Genomic DNA, 17024 nt, shown 5'->3' on the forward strand with positions numbered 1-17024 from the left:
GATAATCTCTTGATCTTTTCAACATTAACTACCATATATATTTAATTGGGATTTTACAAGTAGAATTTAGGCATAAACTATGTACATATGACGTTTCCCACTATCATCTTTGGCCTATTAAAGTTTGATACCCTCATGTCCCGAAGATATGAGAGTTTGTAAATTTCAAACACATACAGTACACGTACTCTTTCCGTTATAACATGTGATCTGGTTTTATCAACCCATCTCCTACGTGCTTATATTGTCGTCAATGTGGCTACTAATATGATGTATGACTATTGTGGCTGGAATGCTAGTTTTTAACAATGTTTCTGATGTGATCTTGAACTTCTGAGCAGACCATTTTCTTCTCAGCTGTTTTTGGGAGTTTTTCTTTTGTATGATTCATTTGCTTGTTTATTTTCAACAGGGTGTACTTAACGTGCCAATGTGGTCATCGGAAATGCTCTTATGGGGATTCGTTCCTTGCTTACGAGTCCACAGGTTTCTCTAATCATCTTTGTTTCTTGTGCTACTTAGGTGAGGGAAATCATGTTCACAGGATCAACACAGAACTTGGAAAAAAATTGATGGTCTTGTTCAGGTAGAGTCATTAGTACAAGATGCTGTTTTCAAGGTTTATTTTTCCCTTAGCATCCTTGTTAAGCAAGGCCGTTCATATTTTTATATTTGTATGCAACTCAGCAATAAACAATTCTTGTATTTACCCAATTCAGGTATACTAACAGCGGTATAAGTTTATGTATTTGTTGTTGTCTTCTTAAAGGGAGCAAAAATCTTTCTCGGCGGTAAAAGGCACAGTCTAGGGATGACATTAGAAACATTTAATTAATGTTCCTTGCATTTATTTTATCAGAACTAATTAGCTTCTCTCAGGGAGGAGATTTTCAAACCCGTAGCTCTCCTTATTCGGGTCAAAAACTAAGTAGGACGCTGTCAGAATCACTATTGCAGGTATGTCCTCATGTATTCTTAGTAACCTTTTTCTATATGTTGAATTCTCGGGCTAAAAAGGTAAAGTAACTGATGAAATGTGTGTGTGCAGGACTTGCTGCTTATATATTCACAAAAGTAGTGTCCAACGATCGTGGTATTTCTCTGAAGTACTTGAATACGTACTTGTAAGAGTGAACAAAAGACTCAAATCAAAAGAGGCAAGACTAGAAATAGAAGAAGCACATCTTCCAAATTATAGCCATACATTTAATTTCTTACATGTTTTAGTCCCAGGGAGTGAAGCAGACTGGTCTTGGAAGCGAAGGATCCAAGTATGGTATGGACGAATACCTCTAGCTAGGTAACTCAGAACCCTTGTTTCTCTCATAACAACATATGCTTCATCTTATCGAATCAACTTGTTTTAGAGAGATTGAATTGATTATGATATTAGAAATCTCACATGAACATGTAAAAAAGTGTGCAAGTTTATAGATAGTTTACAAAGTGTTCTTTATATTTGGCTCGTAATGTTCATTTGCTTTCAACTTGTTTAAGGTGAATTTTTGTGTAGTATTCGGCAGTTTTGCTTTGTATATACTAAAAAGAGAGCGGTCTTGTTCTTTGATAACAATTATTAGAAATTCCTACAAAACGATTTTTCATTAGTATCTTATTATATAAAATACTTCTCATGTGCCACAAAGTTTCATTTCTGTTTAAAAGGTATTCTATAGTTTGTTCAAAAAAACATTTTAACAGTTAATCAAAGTTGAGAGATTGATTCTAAAAATACTAAAAAAATGGTCTAACTGCTAAAACTTTTATTATTTAGTAGATATTTTGCATATAATATGTTCAATTTTTATTGGGATCGAAATCTATTTTGCAAAGAATAACTAAATACATAGTCTTAGCCTTTTTAAATATTTACGGTCATATGATTCAAAACTTCTTAGCTATTCAAAAAAAGTTGAATTATGTTTCAAAATAGAGTTAGAATACATGGTTCTGGGCCAAACTTATGATTTTTTTTCTTTTATCGTTTTTTTATTGTGGAAAAGATAAGAAGGGCGGAAGGAATATATTCATTTCGAAGACAAAATTCGAAAGCACCTTAAAAAGATGCTTGAAGTTCAAGCAACCATGGCATCTATTTTTTTTTTAACCGACTTCATTGTAAATTTGTGATTAATTATTTTTGTTTTTAAGTTCTTAGTTTGCTTCAACAACAATTAGCTAATAGTGGAACATTAACTTTACCTGGTTATAATATATGCAAAAAAAAAAAGTTAGCTTACAAGTAAAAGTTAGCTTGAAATCATTATTAAGAACATTAATCAAGAAAAATGAGAACTTAAATGATCTTTAAGGAATTAACTATGAAGAATGTCTGCGTATCTAAAAATTTTAAAGGTTCAGAAAATTCTAATTAGTATTGCATTTAAATGCAGGTGGCCAAGTTTATACGGTTGGCATCTCTCGCGGAGTTCTACTTTCATTTTTGTTTTAATAGTGTTGGCGCAATAAGAATCTATCTTTATTCACCAAAGAGGAGAGGAATTGATTCCAATTCTCATTCAATTTGAACTTTGAACTTTGATTTTTCTTTTCTTTGATTTGCTTACAAAAAAATATTTATTAATGTAAAAGTTAACACCATTTTCACATTTTATTTAGCCAGATACTATAGGAATAATTGATTGTACAAATAATTTGATTAATCCCCAATTCAATATTATTGGCAAGAAAAACATTGTTTCTTTGACCCCAAATTTTTTGTTCCTGATTAAATCCAACTCCTTAATGTCTGGAAAATGCATTACCATGTATAGCTAGCTGCACAATCTTCAGTCCTACAAAAGCCAAAAAGAGTTTTAGCCCCAGCAAGCTTTAGCAAAAAAAAATGGAGAAAAGAAGAAAACATATGGTAAAAATAAAATGAAGAATGAAAGAGCTTTAATAAGTAGAAGAAGAGGTCCCCAACAGTAACACTATCTTTAAAACATTGATACAAATTCTCCACATACCCGCTTCCGTTTCCATGTAACATAGGACTTTAATGTTTTGGTTCCATATTCTTATGTTATTTTCACGCTTTAATTCCATATTCATTCACTAAATGCATATTGGGCTACACTGAACGTTTTCCTGTTTTCCCTTCATACTTAATACAAAACTATAATATATTTAAATTTTCTGATTTGATGCAAATTCTATAGTTCTAGATCATATGCTCTATTTTGTGTGTGCATATCATTCTCAGCTATATTCATTGATTTATTCTTGTTCTATGTAATATGCCATGGGAGCTCCCACTCATATATATATTAGGTTGACCATTATACATAAATCGATATATATATTAAAATAATATATATTTAATAATAGATATTAAATACTTTAGATTCAATGTAATTTTGGGATATTTCAAAACATTTTAATGTATTACATGCACCTTCCATAATACATAACCTATTTTATATGTATACAGTAAGAACTCTATAATTTAATATTCAGTAAATTAATAATACGATAAATTAATAAATTTTACCGATTTCAATCTAGAACCAGTATAAATATGATAATTCGATAAAATAATAAGATAATATATTTTTGAAAACTCTTATGTAAATATATGATCATATTAAAATCATAAATTAATAACTATTATATATATAAATTTATATAAACAAACAAAATACTATATTGTCTGTTTTTTATTTTAAAATAAAATTCATTTATAGTTTTTCCTTATAATTTAATATTTTGATGTTATTTCATAGAATTACATATAAAACGCATTTAAATTTTAGGACATATAATTTCAATACTTCAAATTTATCAAATAATCTAATAGAAATAGAAAAAAAAATCAAATTTATAAAATTTAATTAGTGTATTATATCGCGAAATCAAAATTTATTTTCTAATTTTAAAAATAATATATAAATATAAATCTAAAAAGGAAATATTTATTAAACTAATAACTTTATAAACTAATAAATTATCATGATCCCAATATTATTAATTTATAGTTTTTTACTATATTTAGCTAATTCGTATAGGATGCCCGATGTTTAAACTTACCTTTTAAAAAATATATATATATGAAATGGGTGTAAAGCTTTTTCTACTGTAGAATTAATTTTATAATTAAAACTTTCACAATATTTAAAGTAATTTGAAACATAATTACTTCATGTATATGGATAAATGTCCTTACAGACATTTTATTGTAAGTAATTCAAAGGTATCAAGCTGGGAGTAATAAAAACAATTGAAAAGATAGCGACAGTGTCTTTTTACAAAGGTGCGTCTATAAAACAATATTAATAACATATTTATAACCAAATATTAATTTTATTTTAGTCACAAACAAAAGAAAATTTCAAAAAGACAAGAGCGAGAGAGAGCAATAAAGCCGTCAGCTGATCTCTTCGAAAACGCATCGTATTCTCTCTTACATTTTTGCATCACATTCGTTTCTTTGAATCTCTCTGCAAGAGAGAGAAAGAGAGTACTAGAGAGAGAGAATGTTCCATGCTAAGAAACCTTCAAGTATGAATGGTTCATATGAGAACAGAGCTATGTGCGTTCAAGGCGATTCAGGCCTCGTCCTCACCACCGATCCTAAACCGCGTTTGCGTTGGACCGTCGAACTTCACGATCGTTTCGTGGACGCCGTCGCTCAACTTGGCGGCCCTGACAGTACGCACACCACCAACCACCAAACGCATATATATTATCTTCATCAATTTAACCAAAAGATATAATAACAACTAAATGTTTATATCGTTTTAATTTACAGAAGCCACTCCAAAGACGATCATGAGAGTTATGGGTGTGAAGGGACTCACTCTTTACCACCTAAAGAGTCATCTTCAGGTATGTACACAAACATAAATTATGGTTTTCTTTTATTCCTCGCTTTTAATTTCTACTTCTCTTTATCTTTTTGTTTTTTTTTTCATGACTTAATAATATAATTACTATATTGTTAAAAAGAATTATCTGGATCTATCTATGTGTGCAGAAATTCAGGCTTGGAAAGCAGCCGCACAAGGAGTATGGAGATCACTCAACAAAGGAAGGTTCAAGAGGTGACCACGCTTGCTTTCTCTATCATATTAGGGTTCTAGATAATTAAACATAATTTTTGTGTATGTATATATATTATGTACCTGTGTATGTATATTTTTAATCCATCAATTTCTCAAAAAAAAAAATTACCGTGTAGCTTCTGTCATGGATATTCAGCGCAACGTAGCTTCTTCTTCTGGCATGATAAGTCGCAACATGAATGAGTATTCCTCTCTTCTCGTTAGTTTTATATGCTTTCTTTTTATCCTAGCAACTACTTACACTTGATTTATTTGATCAGGATGCAAATGGAAGTGCAGAGAAGGTTGCACGAGCAGCTAGAGGTAATTAAATTTTATTTATACTTTATGACATTCAACTCTTACAAATTTAATTTTGAGCCATAATACATATTACATGCATTTAAATGTTTTTAGGTGCAGAGACATTTGCAGCTGAGGATTGAAGCACAAGGAAAGTACATGCAATCTATATTGGAGAGAGCTTGCCAAACCTTAACCGGTGAGAACATGGCAGCCGCCGCCGTCGTCGCGGGAGGAGGGTATAAGGGCAATTTGGAAAGTTCGAGTCTTTCCGCTGCTGTGGGTTCATCCCCTCATCCTCTTAGTTTCCCGCTGTTTCAGGACCTAAACATCTATGGAAACACAACCGAACAAGTCCTCGACCATCATAACTTCCATCACCAGAATATTGAGAACCATTACACGGGCAACAATGCTGCAGACACAAATATTTACTTGGGAAAGAGGCGACCAAGCCCTAGTTTTGGTAACGATGTAAGGAAAGAACTTTTAATGTGGTCTGATCAAGATCAAGATCTTTCCTTAAACCAACCGTTCGATGATGAGCATCGAATTCAGATACAAATGGCTACACATATCTCCACGGATTTGGATTCTCTATCTGAAAATAACCGTGGGAAGTTACTGGAAAGGCTATCGCCTCGAAGATCACCATTGACTCCTATGATGAACCCTAATGGTGGGTTAATACAAGGAATGAACTCACCATTTGGGTGATACAGATTTCTTTTATGTGATGCATGAGAACGTAAAAACGAGATATATATTTTGTTAAATATTATGAGCTTGACTTAGGATTTAGAGAAGAGGCCAACAAAAAAAGACAAAGTTTGTTATGTGTCGGGTTAGTTTTGCTCGTATTTAATTGTACTGAAACAATATATTTTGTTGCTATAATATTTAGATTTTATTCTGTAATAATTTTCTTCGAGCGAAATGTTTAAAATTTAATCTTTTACTAGATTTTGACCCGCGCTTTCAAAGCGCGGATTTTTTTTTTTTTTCAATTGACAAATATTTAGTAAATGTCACATTTTCATATATTTGTGTTTTATTTTATAAAAGACTTAAATTTTTTATCTTTATTTATCGTATTTCATTTTAAATGACTATTTATTTTTAAAAAATTAAACTTTATTTTTTTAATGAATTAAGTTGGTATAACTCTGATAAATTAATTTAATTATGGGGTTAATATTTTAATTAAAAAATTATATACTTTAAATAAAGATTTATACTTTTCAATAAAAAAATTCAATTATTTTTATGATGCTTAAATTATATTAAGAAAAGAAAAAAATAATAATTAAGAATAGTTGAAAAAAAATTATTTGAACTTGGACTCAATGGCCCAAAAGAAAAAAAAAAGTAAGAATTGAATCTGATATTTTAATAGGCTCAAATGACCCAAGAGAGATTTGATGTGGGCTGGATCCAAAAATAATGATCTAATATAGATTTGTTATTAATATTACTTAATTGCCCTTAATGAAACATGCAATGTTAGTGAAGGAAAGGACAGGCTAAGGTAATTATGACAATAGTATCCTGCTTTAATAGTATAGATGGAATGGCCGAATGATTATATGATTTGTTGTTGTTTTTTATCATCCAATACTGTTGTGTTTTTCTTTTTAATTTCAAGAAGTTATTATTGAATCTCAAAATCTTATTGGATCAGAGAAAAGAGTAAAAGAGTCGGTTGTTAAATCTTTTCTAGGTAGCTATTGAGATTTGAATCTGACACTTTTACCCTTAGAGTAAAAGGTTTTACCGGTACAGTTAGCAATTTCGGTTAATATGATTTTGTTGTTTTTATCATTCATTGTTCTTTTCTTATGTTTTATGTTGAACCAATTCTGATTTATATGTTTGATGACAGTTTTTTTTTGTTTTTATACGATTGAAAATTTAGATAAATTCACAATATTATATATTATTTTATATATTTTATACAATTTTCATAAGTGACAGTCTTGTCAATGTGAATGTATATACTAAATGATTGATACTAGAGCATCTACATCTCTATTCCATAATTTATTTTAAAATAGAATTCGAAATAACAAATGCTCTAACTTCGTTCTATTTTAACCTATAATAGAGTTAACATTTATTTACTAAAATGAAGTAATTATTTTATTTTTTACTCCAACTTTAGAGTACATTTAGAGTAAACTCAACTTCGTATAGAGTTACTTTATTTTAGAATAAAATTTTGAGTTTTAAATTGGAGATACTCTTACATATAATATAACATGCCATAACCAGTATATATATATATATCATGCATGAATGTAAACAGATAATATACATTATGGGTAGAGAATACAGATCGCTCATGTTGCAAGGCATGTAGGCTAATTTAATGCTTTTGAAGGGCCCTTTTTGCTTTTTCACGAGTTAGTTATTTCTATCTCAAGTTAGTTTGTAGTTGATGCCTTACGCTAAAATGGGATATCTGCATTGGATAACTAAATTCCAAGCTTATGGTAAACAAAATCATGAGTAAATATGAAAAACGAAGGACAGAGCGATGATGATCCCCAATCCCCATCAAAGCAAAAGGTTACTAGGGGTTTGGGAAATCCACATGCACACAGCAACAAAAGCTGAAAACTTTGATTCAAATGTATATAGTCACTTGATTTCATATGTATACACGAAAGCAAGTATGTATGTGTGTGTGTGGAGTGACATTGATAGCTACACAATCTTTCCAAAAGAAATTGGCATAAGAGAAATTAACCGACATTGGGTGTCTTTGTTCTTTATTCTTTTCTCTCTTTTTGTACCACTAATTACTACGAACAAAATTAGTTTATTAATTTGGTTTTAATTTACATATTTAAAAATAATTAGGGTGCTTGTAAATCAAAAGTGTTGCCTTGATAAATAATGTTTTTTTAATTACTCAATGCATCCAATTCATCACAATATAATTCAAATTATGTACGGTTTATATGTAGTATATAGGCTTTGATTGGTAATCTGCAGAATTGCGGAATTGTGTTTTAGGCGTGAGTATGCAAGTATTTTACCAACCATAAAAATATTGTGGAATGAAAAGAAATGCAACTTGCGTTTTTGCGGACAAAAATATGAAGAAAATTTTCATTAAGGAGAAAAGTTAATTTTAGTTGATTATTGACTAAATCAACATCTTTATATTATTATAGTAATACCATTTTAAAATTTTAAATAAATAGCAAAAAAAGAAAGATAAATAGTTATGTTGTAAATAAAAATATACTATATTTTTTTATATTATTATAAGATGTCAATCTATTATTAAAAACATATTGAAAAATAAGCTAAATATTTGTAATACAAAGTAGATTATTTTAGATGAATATTTTAAAATTTTTAATAACTATTTTAATCTTTGATGTTTTTTTTTAATTTATTAAAGTAATTTAATCAATCTACTATGTATTCTGTTATTGCCTAATTTTTTTTTTTGCAACTTAATTAATTTTATCTACAACTTAACTATTTTTCCCATGGTTCTGCGATTAAGTGTTGTTTACCATATACACTGATCAACTTTGTTGGTCATAGAGGAAAGATAAAGATCTGGCCATCACCCTGAGTTGGCATCTAAAAGAGAAAGCTCTCTCCTAATTTCTCTCAGTCTCTTCTCTCTTTCTCCTCCCTCATTTTTTTTCTCTCTCTCTCTCTCTCTCTCTCTCTCTCTCTCTCTCTCTCTCTCTCTCTCTCTCTCTCTCTCTCTCTAAAAGATGAGGAAAGAAAAGGCAAAAAAGAGAAGGATAAGCATATATAGAAGGGGGTATAAACGCACTCCCATGTGTACACTTCTCCAGGAAGCTTCTCTTCTCCTTTTATTTGTTACGCCCCCACACTGGCCTCTAATTACGTTCTGTTTTTCCTATTTAGATTACACAATTTGTTTTGAGTGTCTCATAACCACCAAATTTCCACAGAATACTTATGAAATTGTACGAGATTATTTGGAACAGTGAGTGATCAATAGATTCAACACTTCAAAGTTAAGTAGAGAGCTTAAGAAATAAGAACCACAGTAAATATAAACATAAATAACATACATACCTCTTGTATTTCAATATGCATGGCAATAACACAAGGTGGCAAGTCACAAGTGAGGATGGTGGCGGACGGCAGACGTAGATGGATAATCTTACAAGCCAAGATTTATCATCATTAGTCACTTTGATAGCACCTTTCTCTATTCATTTTTGTTTCTCAAAAATAATTTGTTTGCTAAAAATTTAGAACCGAATCTGAAGTTTAGAACATAAACATTTTCACGTTAATCTTAATAATTCTTTAGATAATTTAGAAGTCTTACTATTTTGTACCTATGTATAATATTCTTTAAAATTTGGAGATTAAAAATGAATGTTTCACCCTGTTGTGTCCAAACCGACCATGGGCGAGATGTAGATTGTAAACTTAAGAGGTCAGGTTTCACTCATTTTCTAGCAAAAAGTGGAAGCAGAACATGTCATGGACCACAAGGGTGGTTTGAATTCAAGTTAGAGCCCAAATATGAATTTATTGGCTTTTACTTTGCAGCTCAAATATGAATTTGGAAACACGTATACATCATCGATAAATAAACATGTCGTGTGGGACTTTTCGTAAGCAAACAGTTTTTTAATACGCACATGTTTTAGTTCCATTATTAATCAGCAAAAAATAAAGGACAATCTACATACAAATCTCAAACACTGATCACTAAAGATCACGATTTTCTGAGTCGTTGACCACGCATTTTATGTGAGATTGGGAAACTTGTCTATAAACAATATATACCACATACCATATTATATAACTTGCCAGGGACAAGTTGATTGTCACCTCTCAGAGAAAAGTCAGCTGAAGAGAGCAACAATGGCGGATTCATCAGCACCATTCTTGACCCATCTTGAAGACGACGAAGAAGAGACTTCTCCACCGTTGAACTTCGACAAGATCTTCGAACAAAGCTTGTCTGATTTCAACTTGTCACAGTTTCTACAAGTGATTATTGTCGGACTTGCTTTAACATTCGATGCACAACAGATATTCATCACCGTCTTCACAGATGCATACCCCACATGGCACTGTGTTGACCACACTTTGTGCACTCCCGCAACCACCGACATCTGTAAACTCCCTCGGTCAGCTTGGGATTGGGACGGCGGGTTCAAGGGTAAATCCGCCATTTCAGAGTTCGATCTCGAGTGCTCGAGCTCCTTCCTTAGAAGTCTCCCTACTTCTGCTTTCTACGTGGGTTCTATCGTTGGAGGGGTTTTCATGGCTATGATTCCAGACGGTTTCTTGGGGAGGAAGCAACTACTTTTCTACACAACCCTAGCAATGTCGCTCACTGGAATCTCGATTTTCTTCTCCACCAGCATATGGAGCTACGCTTTCTTAAAGTTCGCCATCGGAGTCGCGCGTTCTCAGACCGGGACGTACGCGTTTAATCTCATAGCGAGAGAGTCTCTACCAAATGGAGACCGAGAGCTACTATGGTACCATTGACTCTGTTTGTGTTAGGGTTTATGTCTCTCTCCGGAATCGCCTTCCTTGTTAGACACGCTTCTTGGAGGTTTATCTATCTCTGCACATCCATTCCAGCAGCTATTCACAGTGTTTTCATCTACTTCTTTGCCTTAGAGTCTCCACGTTGGCTTCATGTGCAAGGAAACAACAAAGAAGCTATTGAAGTGCTCAAAAGAATCTCACCTGGAAAGAGAGGTTACTTGGAGAAAGTATCGTCTAGGTTACCTTCAAAGGAAACCTTAGAGCAATCTCCAAGCAGCTCAATCATGGACTTGTTCATCAGAAGATGGGCTTTTCGAAGAATCATAGTTATTATGATCATAATGTTCGGTTTGGGAATGATGTATTACGGAGTTCCATTAGCGGTTAGAGACATAAAAGTGAACATCTATTTAAGTGAAGCTTTAAACGCAATGGTGGAGTTACCTACCTTTGTTATCACACCAATCTTGCTGGAGAAGTTCAATAGAAGAAGCTCTGTGCTTGTGAACTGCTTGGTCGGGGGAGCATTAGGAGTGTTCTGTTTCGTCTTGACCACGTTAGGGCGAACGAACATTGCTTTTGTCTTTGAGCTTTGTTCTTTCTTCTGCGCTAGGATCGGGTTTAACCTTATGGCGGTTTATATGATTGAGATGTTTCCAACGTGCGTGAGGAACTTTGCAACTACGATGCTTAGACAAGCGCTTGTAATCGGAGGAGCTTGTTGTCCGATCATTGCTTCGGTTGGAAGAAATGTTCCGTCCATCTCTTTTGCGGTTTTCGGGTTTGTTGTGTCGGGTCTTGGGTTTTTTGCTTTGCTTCTTCCTGAGACTAAAGGGGCAGGTCTTTGTGATACAATGGATGAACAAGAGCAGAGTGACCAAGCCATGAAGAGTAGCCATGTTAGTTGCTAAAAATGTTACACTAAACTCTGTCGTGTTACACTATAGATGTAACCAAACCTACCGGTTCAGCTCCGATTGATAAAACCATATTTTATTTTCTGTCGATATTTCATATGTGAAAGTGAAACCTACAATGTTATATCTTAATAAATGGAACTATTTCGATAATTCTAGGTTTTCTAGCAGACATCTCTCATTGTTATTCTCACGTATCGTTAGAGCATGATTAACCATGATCACGGGTTCTTAAATCATACTTTTTTTTACACTTTTCGGATAAAAGATGTCTCTTATATATCTTATTTAAAAAACGGTTCAAAAGCCAAGAACCGTCTCTTAATTGAAACTAGAAACCCTAGTTAAAAGACCGGAATATATATATATTAGTAATTTAGAAAAAAAATTGGTTATTATCAGGTCTCAACACCATCAACTACATAAATTCTAAACCAGAGGTTCTAAACCAGAGCAAGTGGCCATTCGAATTTATACACTTTCGAAATTTGTCTGTAACACGTTTTCAGTTGAACTAATGAAATTTTAATATATTTAATTATATTTTCTACATTTTTTTTATTTTTTGTTTAAAATGAGAAGTTTTTTTTTTGTAATAAATGTGGTGGTAAAAAACTCTGTTCGGGAACGCGCTAGTCGAGCGGTCGGGTTGGGCTTAGCGCCTAAAAAGAAAATCGGGGATTAATCGGAAATTAAGCGGGGCAAAAATTTTTGATTGTTTACTATGTTATAAAACATATTAATCTTTAATTGTGTATAACATTAATACATTTTCATGTTTAAAATTATATAAAACACATAAATAGAATATATAAACTTAATATAGTGTAATTTTCATCAAAATTATGAATATAAATGATATTTATAAAATTTAGATCAAATAAATAAATAAAAATATTATTAAAAATAAATAAAAATAAAAAATAGATTAGACGGCTAGGCAGTCATTTAGGCGGTTTAGGCGGAAAAAATCGGATATCCAATTTTTTTAACCGATTTGGCAGAATAAAAAACAATCTCACTAAAATTGGATATTCCTCTGGCTTTTTTAGAACAGGGGTAAAAAATGATGTTATGGATACATCATAAGTAAGATTGCTTTTTTTTTAGTAAAACTGAAATAATATGGTGTTCCTGATCCAAAACAAATTAAGAATGGTGTTGTAACGTTGTTATCACAAACTAGAGGGAGTGAAAAATAATTTATAGTATAAACTAATAAGGTAAACACTGAAGCTTAAGAAACAACCGGGCGAATATACAAATTATATAGAAATATAGGACTTTGTTCGCATATACGCCAAAGTACAAACCTGTAAGTCAAGAACCCTAGTAGAAACCAAACCAGTGTCTCGGAGAGAGAAAACGATGTCGTTTCTGTACGAGAAGAGCAACGCATGGAGATGGCTAGTGAGGAAGACGCGAGATTCAAGACCCTTCTTCTTCACATTCGCTACTGTATGCGGCGTCATTCCCGGAATAATCGGCTATGGTGTTATGCAGTTCACCAATTCCACTAACCCGGAGCTCGAGGCCCGTCTCCGACAATCCGCCCGACCCGAAACCACCGTACGTACTTGCTTAGTTTTATCTATCCTAATTGTTCTCTAAAGGCTCGCCCTTTAAGCATCTTCATTTTAGGTTTTTTTTCCCCTCTAATTATGATAGCTGTTCGGTAATAGAAACATGTAATTTGTCTTGTCGGAAAGGTAGTTTATTTTTGAGCTTTATGGTTACAGTTTGGTCTCTAGAGAAGCCTTGCTGCGGTGTGAGTTTCACTTGAAAATGATTAGAACACATCTTGATGATTGTTGTGTCTCGCGCTTTCTTTACTGCTGCTTTGTAAAGCGCCATGGCGTTCATTGAGTCCTTTAAACCCAGTTGTTCTACGGTGAATAGGAGCTTTATGTATCTGAGTTTTCTTCCTCTGCTGGAGTGAAGTTTCTTGATCATAGCTCTGTGTGTTAATAATCTAAGGTTGATTTGTTTAATATGGTTTTTGTATGGTCAGATGATGGGTAAAGTAAACCAAGAGAGGCTAGCTGAATACCTCGGGGAGTTGAAACAGAAGCAAGATACCAACGACAGATACGTGGCTGCTCTAAAGGGAGAGACTCTTACCAGGAAGCCTTACCAAAGAATTCAACCTGTGCCAAAGCCAAATGACACGGCCACAACCAAACCTCAGTAATGATCACTTCTTAGAAGAAGCTATTGTAATGGATGCAAAGATGGCATGTTTCTTCATGTTTTTTTCTTCTTTTTGAATCTGGCATGCTTTGTGGTTTTTGAACTGGTGCAAGATTCAGTCACTTCAAACATTTTTTTCGTGACAGTGAATAAAAAATGTAAAACCCATGTTTTGTACATTTCTACTTCATCATTCTTGTTTGCAAGCTAACATCTATAGTACGTAGGATATTTAAATGGTACAAGCTGATTCTGGAACAATGCAGAGACACTTGGTAAACCAAGCTGGAGAAAGACAGTATGTGCAAAGGCACTGATCACGTGTAAAGCCTTAGCCGGCTTGTGATCACTACTCTGCAGATAGGGCAGTTTGCTATCCTGGATCCGCAATCTCTACAAGTCTTCACAAAAAGAAGAAAAAAATGCGAAGGTAAGTAAACAGTTCTTTTCATGAATAGGTTTGAGTAATAGGAAAACAATCAAGACTTCTTAGGTGACACTTACCATGTGACCACAGCCAAAAGCTACGTCTTTCCGGCTAGTCAGACAAATTGGGCAATTCTGTTTTAACGAGAAACAAATATCAGATGAGATTTGATTCGACAAGGAAGCAACAGAGTGCAAAAGTAAGCAAGTTTTAGGACCTGAGTATGTTCTTCTGATGCAGATGATGCTAGTTCAGTACGAATAGTAGGTGTGTAAGGAGTAGGTGGTGGCCTCGGGTTTATTTTCTTAGCTAAGCCCGTTGTTTTCCTTTACAGATAAGAACAGCACAAGTAGTTTAAGACAGGAAAACAGAAAGACAGTAGTTATGTTCTGTCTCTTGGAGGATAATATCAAAGAGACAGTGAAGGGAGTACCCGAGTAAGCCGAGTTCGGTTGCTGCTTGATACTGAAAGGGAATCTCCATTAGAGCAGCAAGAGCAAATGCGGCTTCTTTGGCTGACTCTGATGAATCTCTCTTCATGATCTCTGTGAAATTCACAAACTTTGCAGAGAGCAGATCAAGATCCAAGAACGGGGAAGGATACAGATGGAACTGAAACTGGGAACGAGATGATACCTGAAAGTTGTCAAATTCACGCTTAGGGATCTTGTCATCGAACTTCCTCATGTCCTCCCATGGACCGTCTCCAACACCGATTAAAACAATCGACAAAGCATACGAGCTGCAAGGTGAAATGAACTCTCTGGGATAATCAGCTTCTGAAAACAGAGTAAAACAGAGTAGAACAGAGTTGCAGAAAGGAAGAGAAGCTATTGCATGTTGTTTCACCTGGCGTTAACAATGGCGTCGATAGTTGTTCTCTCTTGTTGACTGAGTTCTCCCTCGCCCTTATCAACGCCTCTCGTTACCTTCACTTTCAGAAATGTGGTTTTGTCATTAAGCGTTCATACTCTGTTTTTCTGTTAAAAAGCTTGAAACTTTACCTGCCCATCAGCAACAATCACCAGAACGTGAAACTGTCCATTGTTTTCTTCAACAATGTCGACCGCAGCATCGATGAGCGGTCCATAAGACGTTGGCCCTTTTGGAACAAAAAGCTATTCAGAAGCTTGTGGTTTGGTAATGAAGATAAAGAGATTTAAGTTAAAAGACCTGATAAAATCAAGTTAGATGTGATTCTTTTGTAACATGCTAAGACCTCTTCGAAGCCATGGCATGGAGAGTTGTCGCTGTGAAAACTGAACACTTCCTCATCATGGGTCGTTGCTGAATAATGGTGAGAGAACACACAGACTCAGTAATAAAGAATGAAGATGAGATTGTTTTTGGAAACGAAAACTCACAGTCGCCAAAGCCGAAACAGGGGATGAGATTGTCTTCATCGAAAGGAGCTAACGTTTTGCCGATTACAAAGATTGCCTTCTCATATGGATTCTGGATTCCCCCTAGAGCATGAAGACTTTTTCCATTGAAAGATGTTTTCCCTGAATAAAGATAATCACTCTGTTACATTCAAATACATTGTGTAAATTATACAATAAGTTGTGTTTTTTTTTTGTATACTTTACCAGACCATTCGTTGCTCTTAGTGAAATCAATTCCAAGAATGAGATTAGATGATTCAAGACCAGCTTCTCTTAGAGCTTTTGATACCTTTTATAAAAACACTAAGACTTTGAAGAACTCAAAGAACATGGAAGTAGCAGAAGCCATGTTGGTCAAAAGTCAAGTCAACGACAGAACTTGAGTTATAAAAGAAAGAAATAAACCTGGTCAAGGGAAGTGAAGAGGTCAGGGATGAGAACGTACTTCTCCCTGGCGTTAATCTTGTCGGAAACTAAGATTGAAGGATCAGACGGTGATGGACGGCTTTTGCCTTTTCCACTTCCCATACCCGTAGACATCTCTTCTTCTTCTTCTTCTTCTTCTTCTTCTTCTTCTTCTTTGAGAAGGCTACTCTGAAAGACACCTAACTACTATTTTTATTAACTATCATTTAATGCAGCACCAGTTACTCTATCTTCTTCTGTTGTTTGTGAACCACTTATTCCTAGTTAACTGCCCCCACATGAGTGCACCTATGAAAGTTCAAAACTATATGATATACACTGAAGATCTTATTATAAATGACTTTTGGCCAATATATTCTTTGTATTCACACCATGACGAGCAAAAACAGTTTTGAATGAAAACAATAGGCTCTAATCGTAGTTAGCATATAAACGGAGCATCCACAAAACTTTCACAACCATTAGTAGCAAAAACAGTTTTTAACACTGATTTATTATAAATTATAATATTAAAATTATGAAAATAATATATAAATTATTTATAACCGACAGTTTTACATTTTATGAAAATTTATATATCACATCATTGCTTCTTCCCTGTTGTAATCTGTTCCAAGCGTCGGGGCTACTACTTCCATCAGCTTGTTTTGCTCCCGAATAAACAGAATGGACGCTATTTTTAAAAAACTGCAGTATATAAATATAATTTGGTATTTTAACCGTTCCAACCGAATAAATCGATTAATTAAAATATATTAGTACAAATTTTATAAGAAAAGTAATAATATATACATAAATTATTTTAAATGATCTTCACAAT

At 33.5% G+C, this 17024-nt stretch overlaps 4 protein-coding genes across 6 annotated transcripts; 3 read left to right on the forward strand and 1 right to left on the reverse strand.

Moving 5' to 3' along the window:
* The first annotated feature begins 123 nt into the window (after positions 1–123).
* On the forward strand, positions 124–6303 carry LOC103830485 (myb family transcription factor APL). 3 transcript variants are annotated; one of them, XM_033275215.1, is made up of 7 exons: positions 124–1300; positions 2004–4650; positions 4751–4827; positions 4976–5042; positions 5180–5246; positions 5324–5366; positions 5460–6062. In XM_033275215.1, exons 2-7 carry the CDS (start codon positions 4476–4478, stop codon positions 6060–6062), a joined length of 1032 nt encoding a protein of 343 aa, XP_033131106.1. In that variant the 5' UTR covers positions 124–1300; positions 2004–4475. The 3 variants fall into 3 exon arrangements, with proteins under 3 accessions (XP_033131106.1, XP_033131107.1, XP_009104530.1); XM_033275216.1 differs by having other exon boundaries at positions 124–957; positions 1049–4650; XM_009106282.3 differs by lacking the exon at positions 124–1300 and having other exon boundaries at positions 4390–4650; positions 5460–6303.
* A 186-nt stretch (positions 6304–6489) lies between these two features.
* On the forward strand, positions 6490–12702 carry LOC103830486 (organic cation/carnitine transporter 5-like). The gene is given in 2 exon segments (XM_033275214.1): positions 6490–10800; positions 10803–12702. Coding segments are annotated over 2 exon segments (1548 nt in total). The 5' UTR covers positions 6490–10220; the 3' UTR covers positions 11771–12702.
* Positions 12703–12909: 207 nt separating this feature from the next.
* On the forward strand, positions 12910–14145 carry LOC103830488. Its single transcript, XM_009106287.3, has 2 exons — positions 12910–13345; positions 13788–14145. The coding sequence occupies exons 1-2, from the start codon at positions 13145–13147 to the stop codon at positions 13965–13967; spliced, it is 381 nt and encodes a 126-aa protein (XP_009104535.1). The 5' UTR covers positions 12910–13144; the 3' UTR covers positions 13968–14145.
* LOC103830487 (E3 ubiquitin-protein ligase RGLG4) lies at positions 14081–16492 on the reverse strand. The gene is made up of 11 exons (XM_009106286.3): positions 16184–16492; positions 15983–16067; positions 15758–15898; positions 15567–15680; positions 15398–15495; positions 15243–15322; positions 15030–15135; positions 14827–14954; positions 14611–14719; positions 14471–14527; positions 14081–14367 (listed from the first exon to the last, which is right to left on the reverse strand). The coding sequence occupies exons 1-11, from the start codon at positions 16316–16318 to the stop codon at positions 14284–14286; spliced, it is 1137 nt and encodes a 378-aa protein (XP_009104534.1). The 5' UTR covers positions 16319–16492; the 3' UTR covers positions 14081–14283.
* Positions 16493–17024: the final 532 nt, after the last annotated feature.

Source organism: Brassica rapa, chromosome A07 (genome assembly GCF_000309985.2).
Source record: "Brassica rapa cultivar Chiifu-401-42 chromosome A07, CAAS_Brap_v3.01, whole genome shotgun sequence".
NCBI classification, from domain to species: Eukaryota; Viridiplantae; Streptophyta; class Magnoliopsida; order Brassicales; family Brassicaceae; genus Brassica; species Brassica rapa.

What these genes read in the sequence shown, in the direction of transcription:
- LOC103830488 (XM_009106287.3), top strand. Translation starts at nt 13,145, where the DNA reads ATGTCGTTTCTGTACGAGAAGAGCAACGCATGGAGATGGCTAGTGAGG. An exon ending in CCGCCCGACCCGAAACCACC is followed by an intron (nt 13,346 to 13,787) that starts GTACGTACTTGC and finishes TTGTATGGTCAG; the next exon opens with ATGATGGGTAAAGTAAACCA.
- LOC103830485 (XM_033275215.1), top strand. Translation starts at nt 4,476, where the DNA reads ATGTTCCATGCTAAGAAACCTTCAAGTATGAATGGTTCATATGAGAAC. An exon ending in TCAACTTGGCGGCCCTGACA is followed by an intron (nt 4,651 to 4,750) that starts GTACGCACACCA and finishes TTTAATTTACAG; the next exon opens with AAGCCACTCCAAAGACGATC. An exon ending in GGTTGCACGAGCAGCTAGAG is followed by an intron (nt 5,367 to 5,459) that starts GTAATTAAATTT and finishes AAATGTTTTTAG; the next exon opens with GTGCAGAGACATTTGCAGCT.
- LOC103830487 (XM_009106286.3), bottom strand. Translation starts at nt 16,318, where the DNA reads ATGTCTACGGGTATGGGAAGTGGAAAAGGCAAAAGCCGTCCATCACCG. An exon ending in ATCTAACTTGATTTTATCAG is followed by an intron (nt 15,496 to 15,566) that starts GTCTTTTAACTT and finishes TTGTTCCAAAAG; the next exon opens with GGCCAACGTCTTATGGACCG. An exon ending in CTTTTGGCTGTGGTCACATG is followed by an intron (nt 14,368 to 14,470) that starts GTAAGTGTCACC and finishes CTTTTTGTGAAG; the next exon opens with ACTTGTAGAGATTGCGGATC.